At 39.3% G+C, this 26256-nt stretch overlaps 1 protein-coding gene across 1 annotated transcript in view; it reads left to right on the top strand.

The window, feature by feature from the left end:
- Positions 1-15763: 15763 nt before the first annotated feature.
- lrrtm4l1 (leucine rich repeat transmembrane neuronal 4 like 1) overlaps positions 15764-26256 on the top strand; it is a 63787-nt gene continuing 53294 nt past the window's right edge. The window contains exon 1 of the mRNA XM_080875951.1: positions 15764-16100. Coding sequence (XP_080732077.1) covers positions 16097-16100 — 4 coding nt within the window. The 5' untranslated portion in view covers positions 15764-16096. The remainder of the gene's footprint in view (positions 16101-26256) is intronic.

Genomic DNA, 26256 nt, shown 5'->3' with positions numbered 1-26256 from the left:
TAAAAGTATGCTCCTTCAAAATATTATGCCTGTATGTCCAAAAATTCATGGCTGTCAAATGTGTGTACACGTGATGCAGAGAGGTCTTTTATGAATGACGAAATTGCAAAGGACTGGGAGTGACAAACACACTGGGAGTGACTCACAATTGCCATAACACAGTCCATAACAGCACAGATGCCAAAGGACACCATGTGTGCATCTCTAAGATACCAGTTGCTTGGCAAAACATTTTTGACGGCCTGGGAATAGATGTAATTCTTCTATAAGAAAATTTGCTAGTTATGTATACCTTTGATTTTCAAACTCAGGACTCTTCACATAAAGCAAAACTTCTGGCACGGATTAATGGAATAGGCTGAAAGGCAGTTTAAAGAAAACACAAGCGTTAGAGACAAGTATAATTGGTAAGACTGTCACGGCGACGGATGGCTGGTACTGAATAGGACTCAGGTGCAGAAACCCAGAGCGGAGACAGTAGATGATTTAACAGTTTATTACGGTTAAGTGCAAGGGGGGAAAAAAAGGGAAACGTGGCAAAGACAGAAAATGACGAGACGTGGAGCCTTGGTGTGGCGTGCCCAGGGGAATGTGGCTAGGGCGAGGGGACGAGGCCTGAGAAGTGGAACGGAGCTGAGTGGGGAACAGTCACACTGAGGGGAGAGGATATAGGAGTTAGGCAGGTAGTGAAGGCAGCTCAGAAGTGGCCAGTATAAGAGCAGCAATTCTTACTTGCAGTTAGGGACCTGGAGTGTTTGAGAGGGGGATGATGAAGATCCAGGGGAGGCTGAGTGGTGTGGAAAGGCTGACCTGAGATCCGGGGCTCCAGATGGAGTGTGATGGCAGGAGGGCAGGCAGGTGAGGCACAGAGGGATTTCCAAAATGATCACTAGGTATCCCGAGTCCGGAGGTGGAGTGAGCCAGGGTGGGTACAGCAACTGTAGTACAAAAGAGTCTTTGTTAGTAAGATAAATCACAGCGAGAATTTGAAACACAAGACCTGTTACCAACATGGGTTGATGACGAACTGGCAGTGAGTGAACATCGATGTGTGGTTTAAATCCCTCTGGCTTGATAGCCTGCAATAGGCTCCAGGTGTGCAGGAGCTGGAGTTGGCCCTGCCCAGGGGTGGATCCCAGGTCAGTTCAGGAGCCTAATGGAAACTCCAGCCACCCACCGTAGACCATGACAAAGACCTTGGATTTGAAAATGGAAAACCTTGTCAGATCAAAGACTGTTGGCAATATTTTTTTAAAAAGTAAGTTTTTTTTCCCCCCTTTGTGAGAATGGGTGAAGGCAGCAGTTGTTGTTAAACTCATTTTCACAGCAAACCCATTTGGGGCTTTTTCTCTTGTAGGAGGTATTTTTCTTTTTTAAGAGAAAAATGATAATAATTTGCACTTTGTGGGAAACCATATCAGTAATGCTAACATTTGTAAGTAGAGTGAGGGACTGCTGTTTCTGCTATGTCACCAGCTAACTCGAGGTCTAAATACCACTCGCTGAAGGTCAGTTGTTTGAATAGACACGCACACTGTCAGGGCTCTGTGTGCGGGCAGGCAGAGATGAGGATCCAAATGCAGGACTCGAACACAGAATTGAAACTCAAAACCCTCAGCTTTATTGCTGGCAGGAAAACAAACATGAAGTGATGATGGAACACTGAGACCAAGGACACACAGGCATAATCTGATGGTACGACGCGACACCGAGCATGGGAAAACACAGGGCTTATATACACAGGGTAGTAACGGGGGAATCGGCAACAGGAGGGAGACACAGCTGGGAGAGATCAGGGCTAACGAGACAGGGGGAACAAAGCTGCACACACTAACATCAGACAGGAACAAGAACCCTCAAAGTAAAACAGGACACAAAACACACTTTACTAAGACACAGACTAGACAGAGACAGACTTGACACTGACCAAAGGCTACTAAATGATAATCATAATCACAACAGTATCAGATCATAAATCATAATATAGAAAAACACCAAGATAACTGAAACACCAAGTACCAGAGAAACATAAAGGAAAATCCATGATGCAAAAGTGCCAAAACATAATGAACTCAAAATACTGGGTCCAACGGACCCAGAACCGTGACACACACACACACGTCTATCTCTCTATCTATCTATAGAAAAATAAAATTAATTGGATTTTTTTTTTCAATTGGAAATTCTCAGTGCTCATCATCTTCAAGTGTTGTTTTCTTTCATTGCAAGTGTTGTGCACTTAAGGTGCGTGCCATTTGTCTTGCCTCTACTCATCATGTGTATGGCCATGATGGATAGTCTTCTTGCGATAATGATAAGCTCAGAGGAGCTGAGGATGCATGCATGAACTGTAATTGCTATCTGTCGGATTCAGAGAGGAGCAAAACACTGACAGAAAGAACTACACAGAGTGGTTCTTTCTGGACATGCTGTGGCAGCCTTACCTATATTCATGAAGCAGATCTAAAACATGTTTAACTTTAAATCATATCCTTTACATTTTCTAAATCCCCTGTCTCACAGGATACGGTACACCCTGTGAGCTCTTTCTGTCTTTGCTTTCAAAGGAAAAATTGTGTAATATGGAGTAGACAATATCCTGAATGTCCAAAATGCAGAAGTGGATCAAAAAGGCTTGGGGATATATTCTTAAGCCTGATATGACACCAATTGTTGCTTTTTCAGTAAATGTATATTGATACATCTCAACACCAAGTACCCATGTTTAGAGCTGAAAATGACACGGAAAATAGTGGAAACAAGAGTTCCTGACCAATGATTATTTGTATTGGTTGGAATATACTTGTTCCTCATCATATATAGCATTTGAAAAATAGATGATTCCTTGCATTAACTTGTCACTAGGTGAAACCACAGGTTGTCCAAAGTAGAGCTCTGCTGTTTTTCTGTTCCATCATTTATAATGTCCTGAGTCTGTGCATGTCGCATGCTGGCAGATGGAGTTATGGCAAGTGAATAATGTTTACATAACAAATGTGTGGAAAGAGGCATCACTAAGGATCTGAGGCCCTGATGATTGCTTCCAATATGCCCCATTGGATTATGACCTATATACCTCTATATACATCTTTCTTTTAGCATCTAGGAAGTTGGACAAACATCAGTGCTAATTTTGACTGTAAAAAACATATTGCTGGCACAATTCCCAGTGTTTCCAGGTCATGTATTTGATAAAGCTGTGAACCAAGCCTTTATATACGATGGTCAGATAAAACCACGGAAGCAGTTTTATGGTCTGATCCAAGAAAATAAAGATATATTTTATGTTTCCCAGCAGAGCAGCTGGTGTTTTTTCTCGTTTTCAAGCAAGTTTGGTAGAAAACTTAGTAAAAAATTTCCTCATTGAATTTGGCCATCCACCATGCCCTGATAATGTCCTTCTATTTATCATAATATTACAGGAAAAACAAAAATCCAAGTAGAATGATATAACTTTACAACCTTCATTAGACCTCTCATGTTTAGGCAATGTGAAAATTACAGTAGACGATGGACATAGAGATAAGCAGAGTTTCTTATTCTACATTGCATCTTTGTGCTGACTCTGATAACAGCAAACATGTTTCATGACTTTCTCTGACTGTTTTAGATGTGAAAATCTACTCAAGTGAATGCACTTTTAGAATGACAAACACGTTCACATTAAAATGTTTTCACAGGAAAAACTTTGCACCCCACCATTCAGTAGCTTGTAGAACCACTTTTCAATTTAATGAATCATTTTCTGTATAATTTTATCAATCTCTAAAAAATCTTTGTGGAGGAATTGTGGCAAACTCTTCTTTATCATCTTACTTTAGTTCATTGAGCATTTGTTTATGAACAACTATATTAAGGTCTAAAGTAGACTTTGGGCTTATTTTTTTCAGCCATTCTGTGGTTGTGTTCTGTTGTATTAACAAATTTCTAGCTGTCGGACAGATGGCCTCACATTTGATTCTACAATACTTTGGTTTAAAAGGAGGTCCTGGTAGATTCAGGGACTGCAAGCTGCAAAACAAACCCAAATCACCCTTCCCCTGCCATTGTGACTGGCAGTTGATATAAGGTGTTTGTGATGGCGTCACTATAAATTTTGAACAGTGACCTTGGTTTGACTCCAAACTGTGTATTTCACTGCTCCATTATCCAAAAAAGGCCCCCAAAAATAAAATTAAAAAAAGAGAAACCATACTTGTTCATTTTTTTTCAGCATCAAAAGACTGTCAGAAGGCTATATCCCAATAAAGGTTCAGTAATTACTGAATAGCACTTACATATGTAGCCATGTGTTTGAGAAATTGCATTATACACTGATTTGCGCTCATGCACTGAAATAATTTTTGGCTCTCATTGTTGGGTATTGATAAAACTTCACTGGACAGGATAAGTGGTGTCTTATTATGGTAATGTGACCTTATCTGCTTGATTGACCTCTACTTATACTGTTGAATAATTGATATGCATGTTTACAATTTATATCAAATTTAACATGCGCCGTTTAATCTAGTTAAGAATCATACAAAGCCTGAAGCCTTTTCTTGTATTTTTAAACTGATGTACAAGAACAGGACAGCACTTAAACTTTCCCTTTTTGCAGCTTAGATACAAGATGTTTCCTTTTTTTTTTTTTTTTTTTTTTTTTTGGCCTGTCCCGTTTGGCTCTTTTGCCATCAGAATTGTTGTCTAAAGGCAAAGAAAGATGCCCAACGGATTTACTTTACCAAACTGACCATCCCAGCCTTGCCGTAATGGTCCATTTGATTCACCTTTTATTGTTTATTTTATTTTCACTTACTGAATACGGGACAGACTTGACTGGGGGAAAGAAGGGGAGAAAGAAAGAGGGAAAGAGAAACAGCTGAGAAGAGGGACGGGGGAGAAGGGCAAAAGACAAAAACCAACAGAACGGGCAGAGAAAAAAAATGCATATATCAATCACCTGCTGAGAAAGAAAAAAGAAAGCAAGCAGAAGAGAACAAGAGTAATAGAATAAACAACATCACAATGATATATGGGAATATGACAGTAAATACTAAATGTTAAACATTATTGTGCAGCACATAAGATCAACAGAACACAGTGTGCTTTGAGGTAGGAGCCAAAAAGGGTGTAGTTTGTGGGTGTGATCACCCGTGTGTACACCTGTGAACATGGACGCGCTTGTTTTTAAAAGGTTCCTTCATGTAATAATCTGCTAGAGGGTGTGGGGGGGCCACAGCCCCGTCCTCCAGGGCGTGAAGCAGGTGTGGAGGAGATCAAAACTCCAGACATCCAGAGGCCCCCAGAACACAAGAGACCAAGGAAGACCAACAGAGGGGCAGCTGCGCCACTGTCCCGGAAAGAGCTGAGGAGAGTCCCAGATGAGGGCTCACTCAGCAGCCGCGGAGCAGAAGCCAGGGGGAGTTGCAGTGACGCGCCCGTGAGCTCCGCCGGCAGCCAGCTGCGCCTGAGTGACCGAGCCCCAGGCCGAGAGGCCGGGGGCACCCCACCTCCGAAGTGGCCCGAGCGAGCCCCAGGCTCCAGGCCCCGATAAGCGGCCGCCAAGGAGTGAGCCGGTGTGTACCTGGACGCCCATCCCCGGACACAAAGAACCACCAACGCACCGATGTCTGAGGGGGTCCGCCACTGGCAGGGGAAGTGGTGGTAGGGGGAGATAGGCCTCCAAACCTTGGAGGGCCTGAGATGTCCCCAGAGAGGTGGCGCCTGACACCCAACCTGACATATAGACACAGACATACAGGCACACACAGATACAAACATCCATTCCCACCCTCATGCTCTCATATGCACTTACTCCACACTCAACCAACGTGGAGACAGACATAAAGAGACGCTGTACACACGATCACACTCCCCAAGCGTACTCTACAAACCGGGTCTAGGTGCCCCCGCCCCTGGAGGGGGGAACTGCACCCAGAGCCAGGTGGTGTTTCCCTTTTCCCTGCGGTGGGGAGAGGCAGACCTAGTCCTAGCCCCCTGCTCCAGCAGGTCGCAGAGAATGGGGGTGAGAGAAGACTCCAAACCTCCCTCCACCCGCTCATTGTAGTGTTGATGCATGTGTGTTCTAAGGTGCATTTAAAACCCAGGAGGGCATGGAGCTACCTGCCAGAGAGCAGCAGGTAAGCGCATGGTCCCTCCTGCTAGCCCTCAATGTCTACGTGTATTTAAAATTGAGAGGTGGGCAACGATGCCAGGGGTGGGGTGTACACCCTGATGGTACTTTGGACTCCGTGTATCGTGCCCACCCCCAAGATCCTATATGTATGTGTAATGAGAGTGTGAGTTTCCAAGATGTTTCCAAGGTCTCGATTCAGTCCTTTTCTTTTAAATCTTTCATAACTCTATTTGTAAAATACTACGTAACCAATTCCAGTTTCTCGCTATGAATAGAGAAGAAGTAAAAGCAAAAATCTGTATAAATATATTAGTAAATAGTAAATATACTTGTACTATGAAGAGACCAATAACCTACAATAATGAGATGGAAAACTACAGACCGTTATGTTTTTATTCTTGCAGCTGTGAATCCCTTTATTTTAAGTCATTAAAACTGAGAATGAATTTGGAAACCACACAAATGTAATTATCAGCCTAGTGGGACAGAAAACCAGCAGGATTCTGCACCTTGAGAGCTCCAATTGAAAACCACTGATATGCAGAGATATACCAGCACGCCACTCAAAGCTCTTCACATAATCTGAGGAATGTGGTAAAAACCAGTTACCGCATGCATTTTTTAAGGGCTACTGACCCTGCAAGCTGCAAAACAGATCCGCTATAGAGATGATAAAACTCAGTTGATATTTCATTTAAGAAACCAATGTAAATGAATGAAGTGGTTACAAGTCAGTAAATTGGCCAAGGAATAACTTTCCAGCAGCAGTATTTCTATAGAGGAGTAGTCCAGAATTTTGCTAATAGACATGTTTTGTCTGAGATGATTGACATCACTCTCATATCTACAATATGAATTAATGGAGCTATGGTTTGGAGTTGTTAATCGTACCTTAGCAAGAAGACTTGAGTCTGTGTATAACAGCTTGTCTGGCTCTCTTAAAAGTTCAACAATACAGCACCTCTAAAGCTCACTAATTAATACTGTATCACATTTTACCAGCTGCACCAATGTGGCTGGCATTGTTTTAACTTTGTGTGTGTGTTGTGTGTATGCATGTGTGAGAGGGAGAGAGTGAGAGTTGCATGATGGCCAACTGTATTCTGAAGGGACCTAAAGAACTATCACAAAAAACTTTAGACACTTCTTTGGGAGTCAAAAGTAACTGCCATGTGATTCATGAAATGATCGAAGCCATGGACGGTGTTATGGCAAGATACACGGAAATTGTTAAATCTAAAAACAAACTAAAGGCTACATTTAAAAATTGTTTTATTATTTCTCACTGAAGATAATGATATTCAGCATGATGATTGTCTTGCGAAAGCCTTTTTTTTTTTTTTTTACCAACACTGCCAGAAAACCAGTGGAGGTTCTTTCTATGTCCACAGACCTTTCTGGCAAAAAAAAAAAAGTCCATTGCTGTTGAGTGTTTATCCTTTTACAATATTTAATTATAGCTCTGACATACTTATAATTAGTAAGGATTTACTGTTTCATGCTAGGCTCAAACTGCAGCACATTTAAAGTCTTTATAAGTTTTGGAGTCAACTTACATTACTCATATGAGGAGAAACTGCTACACATTCATGTGCAATGTTAATGAATGTGTAGGTAGTAATAGTAATGTAGTAATGTTACTAACAGACAAGTATCAATAATACTGAAGCAAAAAAAAAAAGACAAAAGGCTGAATGTGTTGTAGATGAGAAAGTGGTTATAAAGAGGCGATGAACAAGAACATTGAAGATGTTACCTGTCCTTTATCTGACATATACATGACTTTAGCATAGTCTTGTATATGACAGATAACACCAATTTATAGGACAATTTAAAACCCAGCAAAGAGGATGATAAAAATTGAATGACAACAGGAGAAAAAAAGTTTTTTTCTTTTTTTTTAATCACGTTAACTGCTGATTGCATGCAGTATTTATGTCTGTGTGTCCACAGAAAATAATGTAGATAATTCTTCAATATAACTGCCCAAACAGGTGCAGGTGGCATTTGAAGATGGCTGCCCAGTGGCAAGACTTCTTAAGGGTGTTTGCCTCTGGGCTAGAATATTTACTGTTGCTTGGCAACACTGGAAGCTCCTTGTGTTTTCCTATATATTGAAAGTTTTTACTCTCTACTGTCCAACACATTTTCCCACATAAAAAGAAAAGAAAAGAAAACATTTGCACAGTAAGTTCTGATTGCCATTTCAAACATCCGCTGTTGACGTCTGTCTCCATCTTTCTTACTGATTTTTGAGAAACTGTTCATATAATCACAATCATCTGGCTTTTATCCCTTAAATATCAAATACTTTTTTTATCAGTGGTGTGGCTAAATCACAGTCAGAATCAGAATTGGGATGCTTTATTAATCCCAGAAGAGGTTGTGTGAGGTTGTGACAGTAAGAACAGTAATTAAACAAACTAAATTTAATATTACAATATATTACAAAGTGACAAAATATAACAAAAAACTCTAATAAATACAAATAGCTCTAATTATAAATATTCCAGTATATTCCACATAATTAAATATAAATAGTTGACATTGAGGTGCCCCTCTTATTATATTGACTTATATTACATTTTCTCTGTAGAGGAAGTGATATTATGGGTGTGCAACTATTGCAGCGTGTACTGTGCTTTAGAGTTAGGAATTGAGCTGAGAGAGAGATCTACAGGCAGGAATGATTTCCTGTGTTGTCCGGTGGTATATTTGGGTAATCTCAGTGAACATGCTTCTGTGACTGGCCTGCAAATCATGGAGTGGGTGGGAGGAACTGTCCAGCATTGTCCTTATCTTGGACAACAAAATAAAATGACTTTTGTTTAATATAGAAATTTGAGAGTTGTAAACACCTCATATTAAAGTGAATTTGGGAAGAATATCAGTGAAAACGGGGGATCAGATTTCTCTTTGGACAGTCAGTGAATTAGAGCTAGAATGGCTCAAACCCCTGCAATCCAAAACCAGAATTTCATCATCATCATTCTGAAATGTACATTTAGCAGACACGTTATTAGGTTCACCTGTTAAATTAAACTCCTGTTTGTTATTTTTAATACTAATATCTAATCAGAAAAATATATTGTAGATAAAGTGATTTAGTGAAAGTGATTTGTGTCAAGACGACCTGCTAAAGTTTTAACTGAGCAACCGAATTGGGAAGAAAGTGGATTTAAGTGACTTTGAATGTGGCATGGTTGTTGCTTACAGACAGGCTGTATTTCTAAATATTTCAGAAACTGCAAATCTACTGACCTTTTATCATACAACAATTTCTACGGTTTACAGAAAGTGGACTGAAAAACTGAAAATATCTAGCGAGCAGCAATTCTCTTGGCCAAAATACCTTGTTGTTATCAGAGAGCAGAGGAAAATGGCCAAACTACTTCAAGCTAAAAGGAAAGGAACACAAACTTGAATAGCCACTTGTTAAAACCGAGCAGAAGAGCATCTCTGTATGCACAACAGCTCAAAGCAGATGGCCCACAGCAGTAGAAGACCACACCAGGTGCCACAGCTGAGAACAGGAAAGTTATAATTTACACAGAGTCAACAAAACTGGAAAAAAGAGGATCTGAAAAAATGTTGCCTGGTTTGATAAATCTTAATTTCTGCTATGATATTCTGGCATGAATAACATGATATCCCAGCCTTTTACTAATGCTTTGTTGTATACTTGTGATAGCAGTGTAATGGAGTGTCATATTTTGTGACCCTTCAGTAGTAAATAAGTATAATTTAAATCCAATCCACAGCTCCCAGTCCTTTGGGATGAGAGAACCTTTGGGATATAGTGAAATGAAACAGTGACATCGTGGATAAGCCGTCAACAAATTTGCAGTAGCTACAAGATCTTATCACACCAATATAGACCAAAATTTCAGAAGAATGTTTCCACTACAGTGTTGATGCCAAAAAGAATTAATACAGCTCTGAAGGCTAAAGAAGGTCCTAGTAAGGTATACCTGAGAAAATGTCCTAAACAACAAAATTTGAGATTTCAACTTGGATTTTGGAATGATGTTGTCTGTTGGTTGTTGGTTGCTGTCACATTATAGACTCAGCAGTCAATAGTGACCAGAACACTTGTTGAGAAAGTAAAGCCACTTATCTCTGCATGGCTAAACTACAGTGGATAATTGAAGACTGCTGAAGTAAATTATTCAGATTGAACACGCTAAACTGTGTCATGCAAATTATTTTATTACTTTACTTTCATTGTGGCCTTTACTCCATGGCTTTGTCCTTTCATTTCTACTTCAGTTACTTAGTTCCCACATTTCTACAAGAAACCGACATGAAGCTGGTGAATCAAAAGGTTGAAGAGTGGCAGCATAAATACTCCCAGCAAGTCAAATGGTTGGTGTATATGAGGGCATGTCTGTGATAATACTGTCTGGTGGCAGCACAGTATTGTGAGCTCCCAGTATTTTCATCTCTGCCTCTTGAACAAGAAATCTTTCCCCATGAGAGACTGACACCAGAAGCTTACATGTATGTCTGATGTTTCAAAAGAGCTGAGGATGTTAATCTATCAAAACATTTAGCTGTAGCTAAGCTACAAAAGTAATCCTGTCAATGTTATCCTACTTATTCCACTATTTGAAAAATCAGACAAATATGTGGAATTAGTTAATTGATATATGACTTATATCGCAAATTAAAGTTAAATTTAACAACTATAAATAGTTTAAAGTCTAGTTTCTACATTACCAATGCAAACGTCTCTCGTGATTGTCTACTTCAGAGTCATGACTCTCCTAAGATAATTTGCAGACAGTAATGCCTTACAACAGCAGGGCGATGTGATCAAGAAAGATGGCTGCCTAGTTGAGACATTTAACATTTCATATTCACGGTACAAGATGTTGTTGTCCTAGATATGACAAAAAGTTTTCACCGTCAACTTGCAACTGATTTGCAGCAGCAGAATCACGTCCAGATCCTAGTCTAATTAAATAAAAAACAGTATGCCAAAAGATCGGGAGAAATTTGATGCCACATAAAAAGTTATGAGAGCAGGCTTTTAGTCTTTCAGTTTTATATACGGCCAGTGACCATGGTGGAGAATTTTCCTTTTTTAATTTGTGAGAGTTTTGCAGATGTGATATAAATTTAAGCAGATGTCACAACAACTAATTGTGTATTATGCACATGATAGGTGTTCACATATCTGTTCACATAGATTATAAAACTTCACCGCTTACAGCTTTAAGCCAAAGTATTTCTCCAGGTTTTAATATATCCTTGTCCAAAATAAAATTAACATGAATGAAAACATAAGTGAATGGAAAAATGTGGCGCACATGCTCCGATCATGAGCAGGGTCAACCTCCCCAGGGCCCTGTATAGGCATAATTTTGCTCAGGAGCCCTCCTAAGTGACCCATGAGTCATTTAAATCATTTGCGATTGCCTCACAGTCACACCTGACACTCTAGCACTCCAATCAATCCTTCCTCCTTTAAAACGTCTTGCTCCATCTGTCGGTCCAAGAGGAATTAGATCTACAGAACAAAATGGGGTATAAACTGACAGCATTTACTAAATAAAATATTTCAGTTTGTAGGAAATTAAGTGAATATTAACTTTAAAAATTAAACACTATTTATACCAATTTCACTGACTACTTAATAGTATTTCCTGCAAGATAAGCTTTTATATTACTCACTTTGGCCTGCCAATCGATATTGCAAATTAAATATTCAATCAATACTGAATGTCAGTCCAATTTCCATCTTGTATTAGTCGAGTGCCCCCACTGAATCTGTCTTTCCAATAAAAAACAGGTCTTTTAAATAAAGGCTAAATATTTGTAATACCTTGCTTGGCTGATGTACAGAATTTCATCCCCAAAGACAGGCAGATGTAGACATGTGAGTACTTACTGTGTTTTCTTTGAAAGTAAAATCTCAGCCCACATAAATATATCAACAGCAGTGATCACAAAACGGTGTATAACTGAACACAGTAGTGAGATCTTTAACCAGGTCTTCCCACTAACACCTGACCTGTCCAGAGGTTCAGTCAATGAGCTCGTCAATAGCTTCAATGCTAAAATGTTAAATGTAATGGACACTATTGCTCCCATTAAGGTGAAGGTTATCTCTGGAAGGAAAAAGTCTCCATGGAGAAACTCCACACTGGTGAAAAAAGAAAAAAGAGAGTGTAGGAAAGCTGAACGCAGATGGAGAAAAACAAACCTCCAGGTTCACTATGACATCTATAAAGAGAAACTTCACAATTATAATTTACAACTGAGGAATGCAAGGAGGTCCTGCTTCTCTGACATCATCACTAAAAACAGCCATAATGCTCGGGTCTTATTTTCTACAGTTGACAGGCTAACAAACCCTCCTGTGTCAGTGGCAGCTGAACTTCATTCAACCATGGCCTGCAATGACTTTGCCAAATTCTTCACAGACAAAATCCAAAAGATTAGACAAGCAATTGGTACATCAACAGCAGATCCAGACTATGTACTGTGTCCACTGAAAAACTGTTTAAACACCATGAAACAGTTTCACCCTATTAACAGCAAAGACCTGGAGGACATCTTAGGTCAACTGAACTCCTCCTGCTGTTTAGATGTCCTGCCAACAAGTTTTTTCAAAAAGGTCTCAAAGACTTTAGAGTCAGACCTGTTACAGATCGTCAACTTTTCTTTATTATCAGGTGTGTTTCCAGAATCACTAAAAACTGCTGTAATAAAACCTATACTGAAAAAGGACAATCTTGACAAGACACAAATGAACAACTACAGGCCGATCTCAAATCTCCCGTTTTTAAGTAAGATCATTGAAAAAGCAGTTTCTCAACAGCTCAATTACTTCTTAAAACAGAATAACTGCTATGATGCCTTCCAGTCAGGTTTTAGACAGAACCACAGCACTGAAACTGCTCTGACCAAAGTGTTTAATGACATATGTCTGAATACAGACAGTGGAAAAATGTCAGTCCTAGTTTTACTGGATCTCAGTGCAGCATTTGATACAGTTGACCACAACATATTACTCAAACGACTGGAGAACTGGACAGGTCTTTCAGGAACTGTACTAAACTGGTTCAAAACATACTTAGAAAACAGGAAATACTTTGTATCAATAGGTAACTTCACATCTGAGCAGACAAGTATCACATGTGGAGTTCCCCAAGGTTCCATCTTGGGACCCCCTCTGTTTAACATTTACATGCTCCCACTGGCACAGATTATAAAGAACAACAAAATAAACTACCACAGCTATGCAGATGACACACAAATATATATCACAATGTCACCAGGAGCCCGAGGCCCTGTACAGGCTCTTGGTAAATGCATTGAGGAAATTAATGACTGGTTGTGCCACAATTTTCTCCAGCTAAACAAAAACAAAACTGAGGTAATAGTCTTTGGTGCCAAAGAAAAACGATTACAGGTCACCAGAGAACTTCAATCTATACATCTAAAAACCACAAACCAGGTGAGAAATTTGGGTGTAGTGATGGATGCAGACCTAAACTTAGAAAAACACATTAAGACAATAACAAAATCAGCTTACTATCACCTCAAGAATATTTCAAGGATAAAAGATGTGATGTCTCAACAGGACCTGGAAAAACTAGTCCATGCATTCATCTTTAGTAGGCTTGATTACTGTAACAGCATCTTTACAGGTCTGCCTAAAAAAAATCAGTTAACGTAGCTTTCCTGTGCTATGCCTTGTGTTTGTTGAATGGCCGTTTGGTTTCTCCCATGTAAAGGATCCTCACTGAAGCCTAACCAGTTTTGTCTGAGCTTGATGCTGTGTTTGAAGTGTCCTGGAATGTAATGCTTGAAGAAATTTCTTCGGAGTTCCTCTGACAAACGCGCAATTGAAGAGATGACAATCTTGTTCCATTAGTCCCCCTTTTTCTCCATCAATAATGTCTGAGGTTCTTTCCTGTGCAAGTTCACTAATTTAAGTAATTTATGTTTGTGTACTCCTTGACTTACGTGGCAATGACCCTCAGGACCACATTTAACAGGACAACTACGGGTAAAATATCACAGACTCTCAGATGTTTTAGAACAGAAGAAGCCTCCTGGATGAAAGGTGAACTCACAAATCAGGAAGAAGTCAGTTGTTCTTTTCAAGCACTCAGTGGAAGCAAATTATGTGTTTGTGACAGTCTGCTAATACCTGCTAATAAGCACCTAAAGAGACCGTTTAATATTGGTTCTTTGCTAAGTGATCTGTGATGTGTAGACACAACACTGGCTCATCCCTTGAGTTTGGTGCCTTTTTTTAATACTTAAATGATTCACTGGTCAGTGTTAAGTGCCATAACAACAAGAAGAACAATGGTCAGTTACAAGGATTGAAAATGAGTGAAAGCAGCCAGTGTCCAAAGAAAAACTTGGAATGATCTCCACAAAGCCTGGAAACAAATTTAAAAAAAAATTCTGGATCCTTGGAAGCAAAATATTAGGAAACAAGTAGCAGCTCGAGACTTTTACACAATACTACAACACTCTAACTTTTGACTCTCAGGCTCTTGAGATGTGGACTGTTCCTCAATAAGGCACTTGTAGTGAGAGTGAGAGTGAGAGAAAGATGTGTGTAAACCTTGCACTTTCAATGTCATGGTGTTATAAAACGTTCAGTGAATCACTTTAGCCCACAGTCTGTCAAGCCTAAACTGAAAGCTATTTCATAATGGGCACATTTTTATAATTGATCTTCCTTTTTTAACTCTGTGTCTGAATCATCTAAAATAAAGGAAGTACCGTTTGGGTGACTTAACACCATCCCAGGGATTAGTCAGAATGTAAAGTGAGTCAAAAAAGGAAGCACCAAATCAAACATTTGAAATCATTATAAACTGGTATCGTCAATGTAAGAGAGGAATGCCATATCAGAATGTAATTTTTTACAATTACGCAAAACTTAAACAACCACTATCTCTCTGGTTTCTCAGCAGTAGTGTCATGCCATCCTACAGAGAAATATCTGGATATGTTTCAATGTTTTATTCCTCTATTTTTAATTAGCCCGACACCCTGTCCAACAGTTTCCCCGCTCTAACAGGTTTCCCGTCGATCTATCTGCAATAATTATGCAACACGAGGTGGGATCAGGCAGGCTACCCACTCATGATATAATGACGACCACATATAGCCCTCAGCATATCCTCCACACCTGCATAATAGACTTGGAAAAGCATGTTAAATGGGGGGCGGCTCCTCCGCTGATTTGTGGTGGCGGTGGAAGAAGCAGGCGAACCTAAAGAAAAAAAATAAGAACAAAAGAAAATAAAAATTTCATATATGACCAAAAATATGCCTGCAGCTGTTGAATGCTGCGTCGAACGTGTTCTCCCTCTCTCTCTTTTTCTTTCTCCCACATGCGCGAACACACGTTCCCTCGCGCGGCCGTGCGCGCACACGCAAACCTCGCCAAAGCACTGCACAGGAGCCCCCGACAGTGCCCGTGCTTGCTTGTGCTCCGTGCCTAGCGCCTCTGCTGCTCCGCTGGACGATTGCGCAGAGGACACCTGGCGCACAGCCGTTCATTGCAAGCGATCCCAGTGGTAAATGCTCGTTTTAACCTCTTAACTTTTGCAGCGTGACTGTTTTGTTTTTTTGGTTGCAGTTTTGTTTTTTTTTTTTGTTTTTTTTTTCTAAAGATACCTGCTCCGAGACCAAGGGTCTATCAGGGTAAAAGAACCCTGTAGAGCCAGGCGTTTGGCTTCCAACTTAGGGCTTAATGACACGGCTATTCGCGACAGGTCTGGAAAGTTGCTTCGTGTGAGGAAGCATGTGCGCAAACTTTAAAAGCTTTTTTATAATCAAGAGACAGTTTTTTCAGAATGAAGGCAGGTGAGTCACCCGTGGCGTAAGGGGCGAAAAGAGCTCCTCGGCTCTCCAGGTACTGGAAAGACAAGAGAGAAGAAGTCGTGATCTGTGCGGTGGATAGCACTACGGAGGACGGAGGGAACGGACCGATGAGACAATATGGGTAAGTAAGTGGAGAACTGTGTCGTTTTAAAACGATTCCCGCCCTTTGTGAATGTGTAGACGTTTAGGGGGGAAAAAATCCCCAAGTCTTCTGTGGCATATTAATGCGCAGCAAGCTGGCATCTCCTTTATTTAAGAGCAGGAGACTACTTTTGTCCTATTCGCTCAGAATCTGTGTGAGTACTTGAAAAAAAGAGGCTTTCGTTTTCTATTTGGGAATTTGAGGAGAGGGGAGAAAGGAAGGAAGAAACAGACGGGAGAGTTCATGCTTGTGAATATCAAGGCGAGGAGACAGAGAAGACTACTGTCACCTTGTTGGTGTGGAAGTGATGTAGCCCTAATCTGAATCAGTCGACGAGACATTGCAACACGAGCTGAAGCTGAACAGCTCATTAATTGTCCTTGATTTTTATGCTGCAATGGCAAGTTTGTTCACCCAATCTGAACCTGACCTGAAACGGGCAAAAAAAAAAAAAAAAAAAAAAAAAATGGTGGTGAGATGTGCCTGTTTTCTTTGGCTTCCACCTCATACCCCCTCTTGTTTCTCCTTTCTAAGCACTGACATGTTTTGACTGCCCCTCTTCTCCTGACAGCTCTGGGTACCTACAATCTCATCCCACACTGCCTATCACCTCCTCCATTTTACTGACTGTGGGTGCTCCAAAGCTAAATTCACTCCTCAGCCTTACAAACCCACACTTCTCTTCAGTGTTTCAGGGGATTCTTCGTGTTCTGCAGCTCCAGCACTTTTTTTTCCTTATTTTTCTTCTTTTTTTTTTTACATATACTTGGTCCTCAAACAAGTTGTGGGTGTTTGGGATTGTCACTGAATATGCGATGAAATGACGCTGTCACTTTCAAGCAGTCTGGAGCTGCTCAAACAGAAAACCTCATGTTTCATGTCCTTTCCTTTCAGTGCAACTTTTGTTGTTGAATAGCTCAGTGAAAGACTATTATTCATATCCAGGCATGCACGAGCGCGTACACGCACCATTGGACCAGAGCATGTGGTGCACTGAAACCTATATGAGTTGTTTTCTTTTTTCCTAACTCTTCCTAACACTGCAGCCACTCTTTTTGTTTGACTTGATTTTCTGTTGGATTTATGCGCCTTTTCTTTGTTTTTATTTTTCTATTACTAAATCTAATGAAAAGCTGAAACAGGCCCAAGGAAAGCATGGTACCTACACATCTGTGCAGAATTGTGGCATTTTCCCAAGTAATGAGGAGCTTAGTGCTGCTAATGAGCACATTTTAATTATGTCATCACAATTACTATAACCCAGAATAAGTGGCTGCATTTGTTAGGATATCCACACTTCTCACTAAAGCGCTCTCTTACATCCCAGTCGCACCCATCACCTTGTTTTCCCTCATTCAGGGGCTGATTAATTAGGGGAAGTTTATGCTGTTGGCAGGGCTGAAGTTTTCTTTGTGAATTCAACAATAAAACTTGGCATTATCTTAATATCATATACAGAAAACTAGCAGCTGAACAGTTTAGCATCAACAGAAGATTGCTCAATTGTCCTCTCATTAATCAATTAATAGCTTGGTCTAACTGTGAATAATTCCCATAACAACTTTCTTCACTGTGCCTGTTTTGCCAGACTGACTCAGCTTCAATGCATTCAATTTGCATTGATTAAAAAAAAAAATAGAAATGCAATAAAATGTCACATCTCACATTTTTCTTTTTGACCATTTCATGTTCAAAACTGGTAACAAACAATCAAGTAATATTTTTACAGTGCGTAATTTATCAGTGTGCAATTTCACTGACAGCTAAACAGCGATGGATGTGAACTCCCCGCTCCATGGCCCAAGCAGTGAAACTTGTATTCATCCCACAACAATAAATGACACAAGGAAGCTACATTTTCAGCTCCAAGAGTGAAGCAAGAGTTTCTGTGACACGGCATCTCTGTGTTCACCAGTCTGTCCATACACACTCATCTACTGTAGCAGAACTGAGCAGACAAGAGCAATAGAGCCGTTAGACTGAAATAACGTCCCTTATATTCAATAATCCGTCAGTTTCCTCAAGCAGACTGAGACGCTAATTAGTCCACGGAGCACTCTTGAAAAGCCTCAACTGAATGTCTTTGAAAACAAAGAAAAGAAAAAAGAAGAAGTCACCTGTGTGCACAGCTTTTTTTTTTTTTTTTTTAATTTCACATTTTAAGGCTTATAATAGTGCAGATAATTAGGAGATCTACTGTTGTTTATAGGTTGCTCTTGGCAGTAAACCATCCACTTTTCTGCAGCTCCTGCAGTCTACTTTTTTCCTCAGCTTCTTACATTCATGTTGCCAGTAATACTGCCAAGTTTTAATCAGATCAAATATAGTAAATAAGTTTATGTAAAAGACAAGGTCTCTCTGCCCTATGGATTAAAACTATAACAGAACTTGTTGCAGTTTCCTTTAGACTTTGCACGACTTTATGACTTTTACAAAACCCTGTCTCTACTTTATAGAAAACATCGAGACAAAAAAGTCTGACTTTGAACAATCTAAACAGTTGTAGCTCTAGCTACTTTAAAACCTGCTGAAGCCACCACTAAGAATTATTCTCTTTGTGAGGAATCTTTCCTTATTCTGAGAATGACTGAAAGTCCCCATTAGTCATTTTTTTTGCTGAGGTTTAGTAATATGTTCTGTACTGCTTCCCACTCGTGCCATCAAACTGTCATAATATAGCAGATTCTTTCAGTGTACCTCCAGGTCATTGATTTGAAGGGTTTTTGTCCCTGTTGTTGTGCAGACTGTTGGGCTATTTTGAAAAGCAATGCCTTTTCCAATTTTTTTTTCCTTTTCTTGAAATCCTGCAATGACTTCAGCTGTGAATGGCTTTCCCAAACAATGTGTCCTGCACATTGAACTGATACGGTGAAATATGGGCAGACACACAAAACTGAGAACAAAGTCTGGCAGTAAGAAGTGGGAGCTGAGCTTGGAGAAGAAAAAGATTCTGCAGCTAGAGGCATATGATAACGTTTTATGCCACTGAGGTGCATCACGGCCTGAATTTGGTTGTCATGGTTTTACATTTGATTATGCAGGCTTCTTAATATTTTGGCTTGATTTGCTTTCTTTGCAAGTCCACCAGCCTGAGCAACAGAAAAGATAATTAATTATCCAAAATTATTCTGGTCTGCTACAATTCTGCAACTAAAATCACTTGGTAAATAGGAAAGAGATTTGGGTTTTGGTTAAAAGAAACCGCCAATGACATCATCGAACACCTCTTACTCAGTTACCACAGTCATTATTCATGTGGCCACAAGAGGTCACTTGTCAGAAAACTTTAAACATAGTGAGTTGAGAAATAAAAACAACATTTCTGTCAAGCTTAAAGGTTCTTTATGCTTGATAGTTAGATGTGATGATATAAGGTTACATTTTCGCTTAAATACTTATTTTCTGTCAGAAGTTGAATATGATAAATGTACTGTCAAGCAGTACAGTGAACTCAGTGTGATCTTCGAGGCTAACGATGCAAGCAGCAGGAAATCAAGGCTAGTCAGACCAGGAAATGTTTTTCAAATTCTCTAATTTTCCAGCTTTTGTGAGCCAGTTGAAATGACAGGAGTAGTACTTGTTATGGTCTTCTGTTGCTGTGTAGCCCATCTGCTTCAGCGTCCAACATGTTGTGAATTTGGAAATGCTCTTCTGCACATCTTGGTTGTAATGAGTGGTTATTTCAGTTACTGTTGCATTCCCATCGGCTCAGAGCAGTCTGGCCATTTTCCTCTGACCTCTGGCATCAACAAGGCATTTTCACCCAGAGAACTGCCTCTCACTGGATATTTTCTCTTTTTCTGATCATTCTCTGTAAACTGTTGATATGGTTGTGTGAAAAAATCCCAGCAGACCTGCAGTTTCTCAAATACTCAGACCAGCCCATCTGGCACTAACAACCATGCCACTTTCAAGGTCACTTAAATCAACTTTATTCCTCATTGTGGTGCTGAGTGTGAACTTCAGCAGGTCATCTCAACCATGTCTAGATGCCTAAATAGAGTTGCTGCCATGTGATTCTCTGATTAGTTATGCACCTTACAAACAGTTGAACAGGTGTACCTAGTGTCGTGGCTGCTGAGCATCCATGTGTTTGTCATCAATTTTAATTATTGAAGACTGTGTTCTATACTTCCTATTGTATTGAAGTATAATATATATCTTGATACTATAAGTAATGGTTTCTAGTTAATATGTTAGACAAATCATAACAATATTGTTATTGAAAATGTCTTGACTGTGTTCATTTTTTTTCTCTCCCCACAATCCAATTTTCCATCACATTATCCGGTGGCAGTGCCTGCAATCTTCAACTTCATTCAACTTTTTATGGTTATATTTAGACACTCAAAGAGAGTCGTTAAGGTTACGGTGACTTGACAGAGGTGTTTGCTTCAGCTGACTAAAAGCACAGTTTTTCTCTAAGCTTAACCAAAGAAATTTCGTTGCCCAAATCCTAAACAAAAATCTGGATGAAACCTGTGTCGCTGACTAATGGCGTATCTTCTTAAACTGGCCGCAACTATTATGCATTAGGCAGACGATGAATTCAGTTGTAAAATGCAACTCATGACTATGTTGCACTCCCTGCATGGAAGTACATGACATCACTTTATTCCAGTAATGTCCCCCACACTCCAGACCTGTGCACATGATGACAATTTGTTATGTGAAAGAACCTGCAGTGGTTCTAACTTTGGCAGAGAAAGTGTTAATTTATGTAGTAGCCCATCGCTCATATGACCTGTAAGAGGCTGACTTAGAAATTAGATTTCCAGGGGCTTTAAAATAATGAAAAGTAATGACCAACACTGTCATTTATTCTGACTACCACAGCATCCCTGTGTATGCTCATCTTCATGTGTGTGAAGACACATGAAGAGAAGAAGAAACTGTTCAGATAATATTTATGCCAGTTTTGTGCCTTGGATATGTTTTATTCAGAGCAATTTGTGCATTGGGTGCTTTATTCTGATGAATTTCTGCCAGGAGTCTTGATTTTTCAGGTTAGCAAAAGCATTTTGGAAAAAGAAAATGCACCTTGTCTTCAACTATCTATGCTACCCCACTTTTTTTTTTTTTCCTTTGGTTTTCACTGGAGCCAGTTAAAAAGAAAATGTAAGAAGCAGTTAAAATAATGAAGGCAGAATCCACGATCCAGAGTTCAGATATCTAATGCAATATAGCTTTCTCAAAGTAAAATGAGCTGGTTACAGCATGAGCAACAGAAATCATTAAACTGATTATAATGCACATTGGGATTGACTAATCACTGGCACAAAGTGTTGAATTCTGATTAAACATAAATGTGTCTTGCCACAATTTTGGATGAAAGTAGCCTGCAATGCTTTCGACCTTTGCTGATTACCAGCATGCCACCACTCACACGCGCACGCATTTGGACACACACTTATGCATTAACATCATCTCTGTTGTTAATTCCTCAACATTTACAGCAGACGCGCTTTGCAGTGGCTAGCTTAAACGGTTCAGTTTGTGCTGATCTTTTGACATCAGCACTTATATTGATCTGCAGAGCTCTCTGGCTCTCTGCACCGATTTATAAACCAATAAGCTGTGCATGTGTGTGTGAGTGTGTAGGCCCATAGGAAAGGCAGGAGCAGTAAAGTTCTTGATATGTACGATGTTATGGGGCTGTGAAGAGTTTCAGCTGTCACTGACAGCCTGAGATGGAAAGCGCTGTGGGTGTAAAGATGGAAGACTTTGTGATATGGCTGATTTATTGGGTGGAACAGTTTGAGAAGCAGCCTGTCTGCCTCATGCAGTTCGATGCTGCCTGGACTTTAAAGAAAAATCTTTGTGTCTAAATGCTGATTCTTAAAAATTATATAGGTAGGTAAATAAAAGGCAGATCCACCCCAACCAGAACAGTAAATTCCATCATAATAATGGGACAGTTCATCCCAAAATCAAATTTATGTAAAAAAATTTCTGGCCCGTAAATCTCTTTATCCATCAAGATTGTTTTGGTGTGAGTTGCCCTATTTTGGATGTATCCACTGTATGAAGATGTCTTCTTTCTTTTAAACATAAACAAACTAAATGGCACTGACCTTGTGATGTGCAGTGTGCCAAAAAATACATTTAAAAAAAACTCAGCAGCAATATCTCATTGCAGAAGTCATGACCTAGTTACTCCAAGCAATCTTACATAGTGACTTTTTCTGTCTTTCTGACAAACAGTATCTGCCAACCAATAGAAATATTCAGCCATTTAATATTACAATATGACAAGGTGGAGATCATCAAGTGGTTACATTGTGTCTCATAAACTGGCTGATTTTTGGATTTCTATGTAATGATTACTTGAAGGGAAGTTTTGTGTTTATTTTTTTGGAAGACCAAATTCAGTTAGTTCCTGTATAGTTAAAAGAAGACAGACAGTTGTACAGCTAGTATTTCCAAACTGGACTAATTGCACCAACGCAATGTAGATGGATAAGTAGCACCAAAGGCCAAAGGAAATAATATGAAATATTTTTTTTTGGAGTGAAACGTGCTTATTACTTTATATTGTGCATTGTTATTTGTGAAGAAATTGCACTTAAAATTTTGTGTATCTTTTCAACCAAGGAATTAAACGTCTTCCACTAGACTAGAAAAGATAAAGAGTACAATAGCTAGATAAAATAGCAGATATCAAGGTATAATAAAAACTGTCCGCTGTTTGATAACTTTAATTACACTCCTGCAGCTTCCTGTCTTTCATGGATCTTCGTAAGACACGTCATGTCAGATCAAAACATTGCAACCACCAGATAATTAAAGTTTTAATGGGGACGTTAAACAGTACTCTGACATCTCTTAAGAGAAAACTGTAGGCACCAGACCAGAATGGGCTGGCTGAAGCTCACTTTAAAAAGTCACATCGCTAAGAGCACTTCCATCCAACTCTTCTCATTAAGGCTGGCTTTTTCGAAAGCGGGCAGCTTTCATGGGCATGAAAACCTGGTGGTATAAAAATGTTGACATTCAAAATTACCAATTAGCCCTTTTAAAGGTCTTCCTCTTTGCAAATTAAGAATGTGGTGTGTACAAATACTCTACATTAGGTTGTGACTTGTGTGAGACATCACTTTAGTCGTCATGTTTTTATTTGCTGGGCTCCTTCGTTTAAATGACATCGGTTAGAGCGCCAGTCTAAACTGTAGTAATGATTATTTAATTGGTCGACACCTCCAAAAAAGAACAACAAGTGAAAGAATTAATTCATTTCCTTTTTGAAACATGATTGCCAAATTACCTGATGTGGTCTGGCAAATTATTTTCAAGAAAATTGAAAATGTTTTGTTTTGGTTTTTCTGATGGCAAATAAAATAATTTAAGATTACCTTAACCCTTTAGTTTTAGCTCATGGAAACATAAACAAGATTCATTTATTTTTAAAGAAGTAAGTTCATGGGTAGGTCATGGCCACTTGCTTTAAACCATTTAACTAATTAACATTTTGTGTTCATCTAATTTTTGTTCCGTTTTTAAAATGTAATGCAAATCCTCACATTGCTAGGCAACACGTACCTTTAGACATGATGTTTCACACACTCTGGCTCATAGATTTAAAGCTCTATCAAATTTGAAAAACCTGAAGTTAATTTTCAGTAATTGTTTGCACATACTCAAATTAAAACAATACAGATCACACCCAGTCTTTCTCCATTCCAGCTGCGATACTGTGGTATTCTTTCTGACACACACAGACATTATTTCCCCTCTCCTCCCCTGCTTCTATCTGTCAGACAGACATCCAGAGATGTTAACTTTCTGTCGCACCACCACTTTCCCTGCCATACTTTACTGGCAACTTTATCCAAATGTCTTTATTTTCCGTGGGGTTTCAGTTACATTTACATTCTGCTTTCCCCTGCAGCAGTCCCTTAGACCCACAGGCTCGTTCTTCACTGTAGCTAGCTAAAGAAAAGTCCTTTTCCTGACATTCTTTGACTAAGCCATGAATTTACTGTCTTTAACTGCAGGTTAATATTAGCTCTTTCATTTAGGTCTACAAACTGATTCCTGCATCAGTGATCTCTGGTTTTACTGTCTGCCCGTCACAACCAAGAATTCTCAGTGGAAGCAGCATATCCATCGTTAGTCTTTACTTTCAGCACCTCTGCACAGGATTTATAAATAGGTATTGATGTTTGTTACAGTTAGTTGTGGATAAATAATAAATGCATAAACAAGGAATTATGTTACTCATCCTATTGATCTGGAATATTATATGCTTAAGGGGCATTCACACAGGAGGCGTGTTGGCCTTTGGTTGCCTGAAATGTCACTACAGGCTCCAGTTGCTTAGGTAACCCTGATATATGTTGATTAACTTTAATTGCTCACCCCAAAATTGAGAAAAGTTTCACTTGGGACCTGCCTTCTTGATGCTGACAGCAGTTATTTTGACTGCCGTGTGTTCTGTGTTCTTTGGTTGCCAACAAGTGACTTCAGTTTCTTTAGATTTAGAAAATCCTGATTACAAAATTAGGTCTTAAAGAGTTAATCTATAGGCGTGCCTATTGGCAAATTACAGATTTTGTATTGTCATATTTAAAGAGGCATAAACACACACAAAACCATGCAGCAACAGGTTTCTTTTTTAAATTTCATGACAAGAACTGCTAAGCTTTCCTGAATGCACGTACCTTTTATAAATTAACAATGCGTAGAGTAGTATAAGCAACAGATTATCAACCAAAATTATTCAGTCATGCTCCCAAAACGGTTGAATTCTCTGCAATTTCCTTGACAAATAGCCAACCAACCCACCAACTGAACATCATATCAGCCACTTTTTCCCTGTTTGAAGCAACTGATGCAAGAGTTCTTTAAGTGCACTGAAGAGCACTTTGATCTGTTCCCTGTCCAATTCTACATTTGTGAAGGGCGGTGCAAATGTACCTTACTTTTGTTTTGGGTTAACGTGCATAACTTTAAAATCCTGAATGCATACTGCTTTTGTTAAGTTACCAAGATGTTTAATTTATCTTTCCTTTTTTATACGCACTTGTTCACATGGCCACTAGAAGTAAGTTCACTTTTAAGATGTGACTATATTTCATAATAACAGATTTCATTGTTATTATATATGAAATTCCAGTTCAGCAGAAAAGTAGAAATGGAGAAGATCTCAAGGCAAAGAAGCCTTTCAGATGACACTTTGCATCTGCTGGGCAGAATGTCAAAGCATACCCTCAAACAACTGTACAGAGTGGATGCACAAATGGGGTCTACGTGGAACACTCATCAGTCTTCACCCTTATTTATCAAGTTAATGACATAAAAGTTAATTAACATTTGGCTAATTCTTTGCTGCAGTGGTTGCACTTCTTTTCTGTTTGCACACAACTCTATGCCTCTTTTCCTAGTGAAGGTTCCAGCAAGAGCAGCTCTGTCTGTCTTCATTTCCCCATTTAACTGCTATGCTTGAGTAGGTCGTGGACTCAATAGACCTCAGTTACTACGTCTCCCACAAATCCAGACAGAATAACTGAGCTCACAGAATTGACTGCTCATTTCATTTAAAATTTTAATGGATGCTGCCCCATTTAAGCTGTATTTTTCTATTACTGCTATTAAGCTCCACTTTTACATATATTTTGCTCACCATATGCAGTGTATTGTGTATGTAGGACTGGCTGCTTGTCTGTATGCACGTATGTGCAGCTCCAGTAGTAGTAAAATAAGCTTTTATCATAAATCAGCTGTTTTATACTGCTTCATGCTTTCGCTGCGAGTTGAAATTACAGCTGACTCCAATTTTCAAATTAATGGCCGTAAAAAATGGGTTTTAAGTGTGTAAAAGGTACTTCATTTCAATATTGTAATGCCACTGTGTCCAATTAATCACAATTGCATGATAGGCCCCGTGACTGGTAATATGTCACGTTCTTCTGTCCTCTGGAAGTATTTTTAATTCTATGTGCCTTAAATCTGAGTGAACACACTCAATAGTGTAATATATCACACATGCTGTAGTACCATACAGTTTTGCTTGCCTAAGCTCAATCACACATCATACACTTTAAAATTCTTAGATGCTGTGTCAGAACAGAAGTGTCAGGTTAAAAAAGGATGCACAGGAAGTAGGACTGGGAGAAATCGTGTTACCTGAAGCTTT

Source organism: Rhamphochromis sp. 'chilingali', assembly GCF_963969265.1.
Source record: "Rhamphochromis sp. 'chilingali' genome assembly, chromosome: 2".
NCBI lineage: Eukaryota > Metazoa > Chordata > Actinopteri > Cichliformes > Cichlidae > Rhamphochromis > Rhamphochromis sp. 'chilingali'.
Note: the sequence above shows the minus strand (reverse complement) of the source record. Positions and strands in the feature narration are given on the sequence as shown.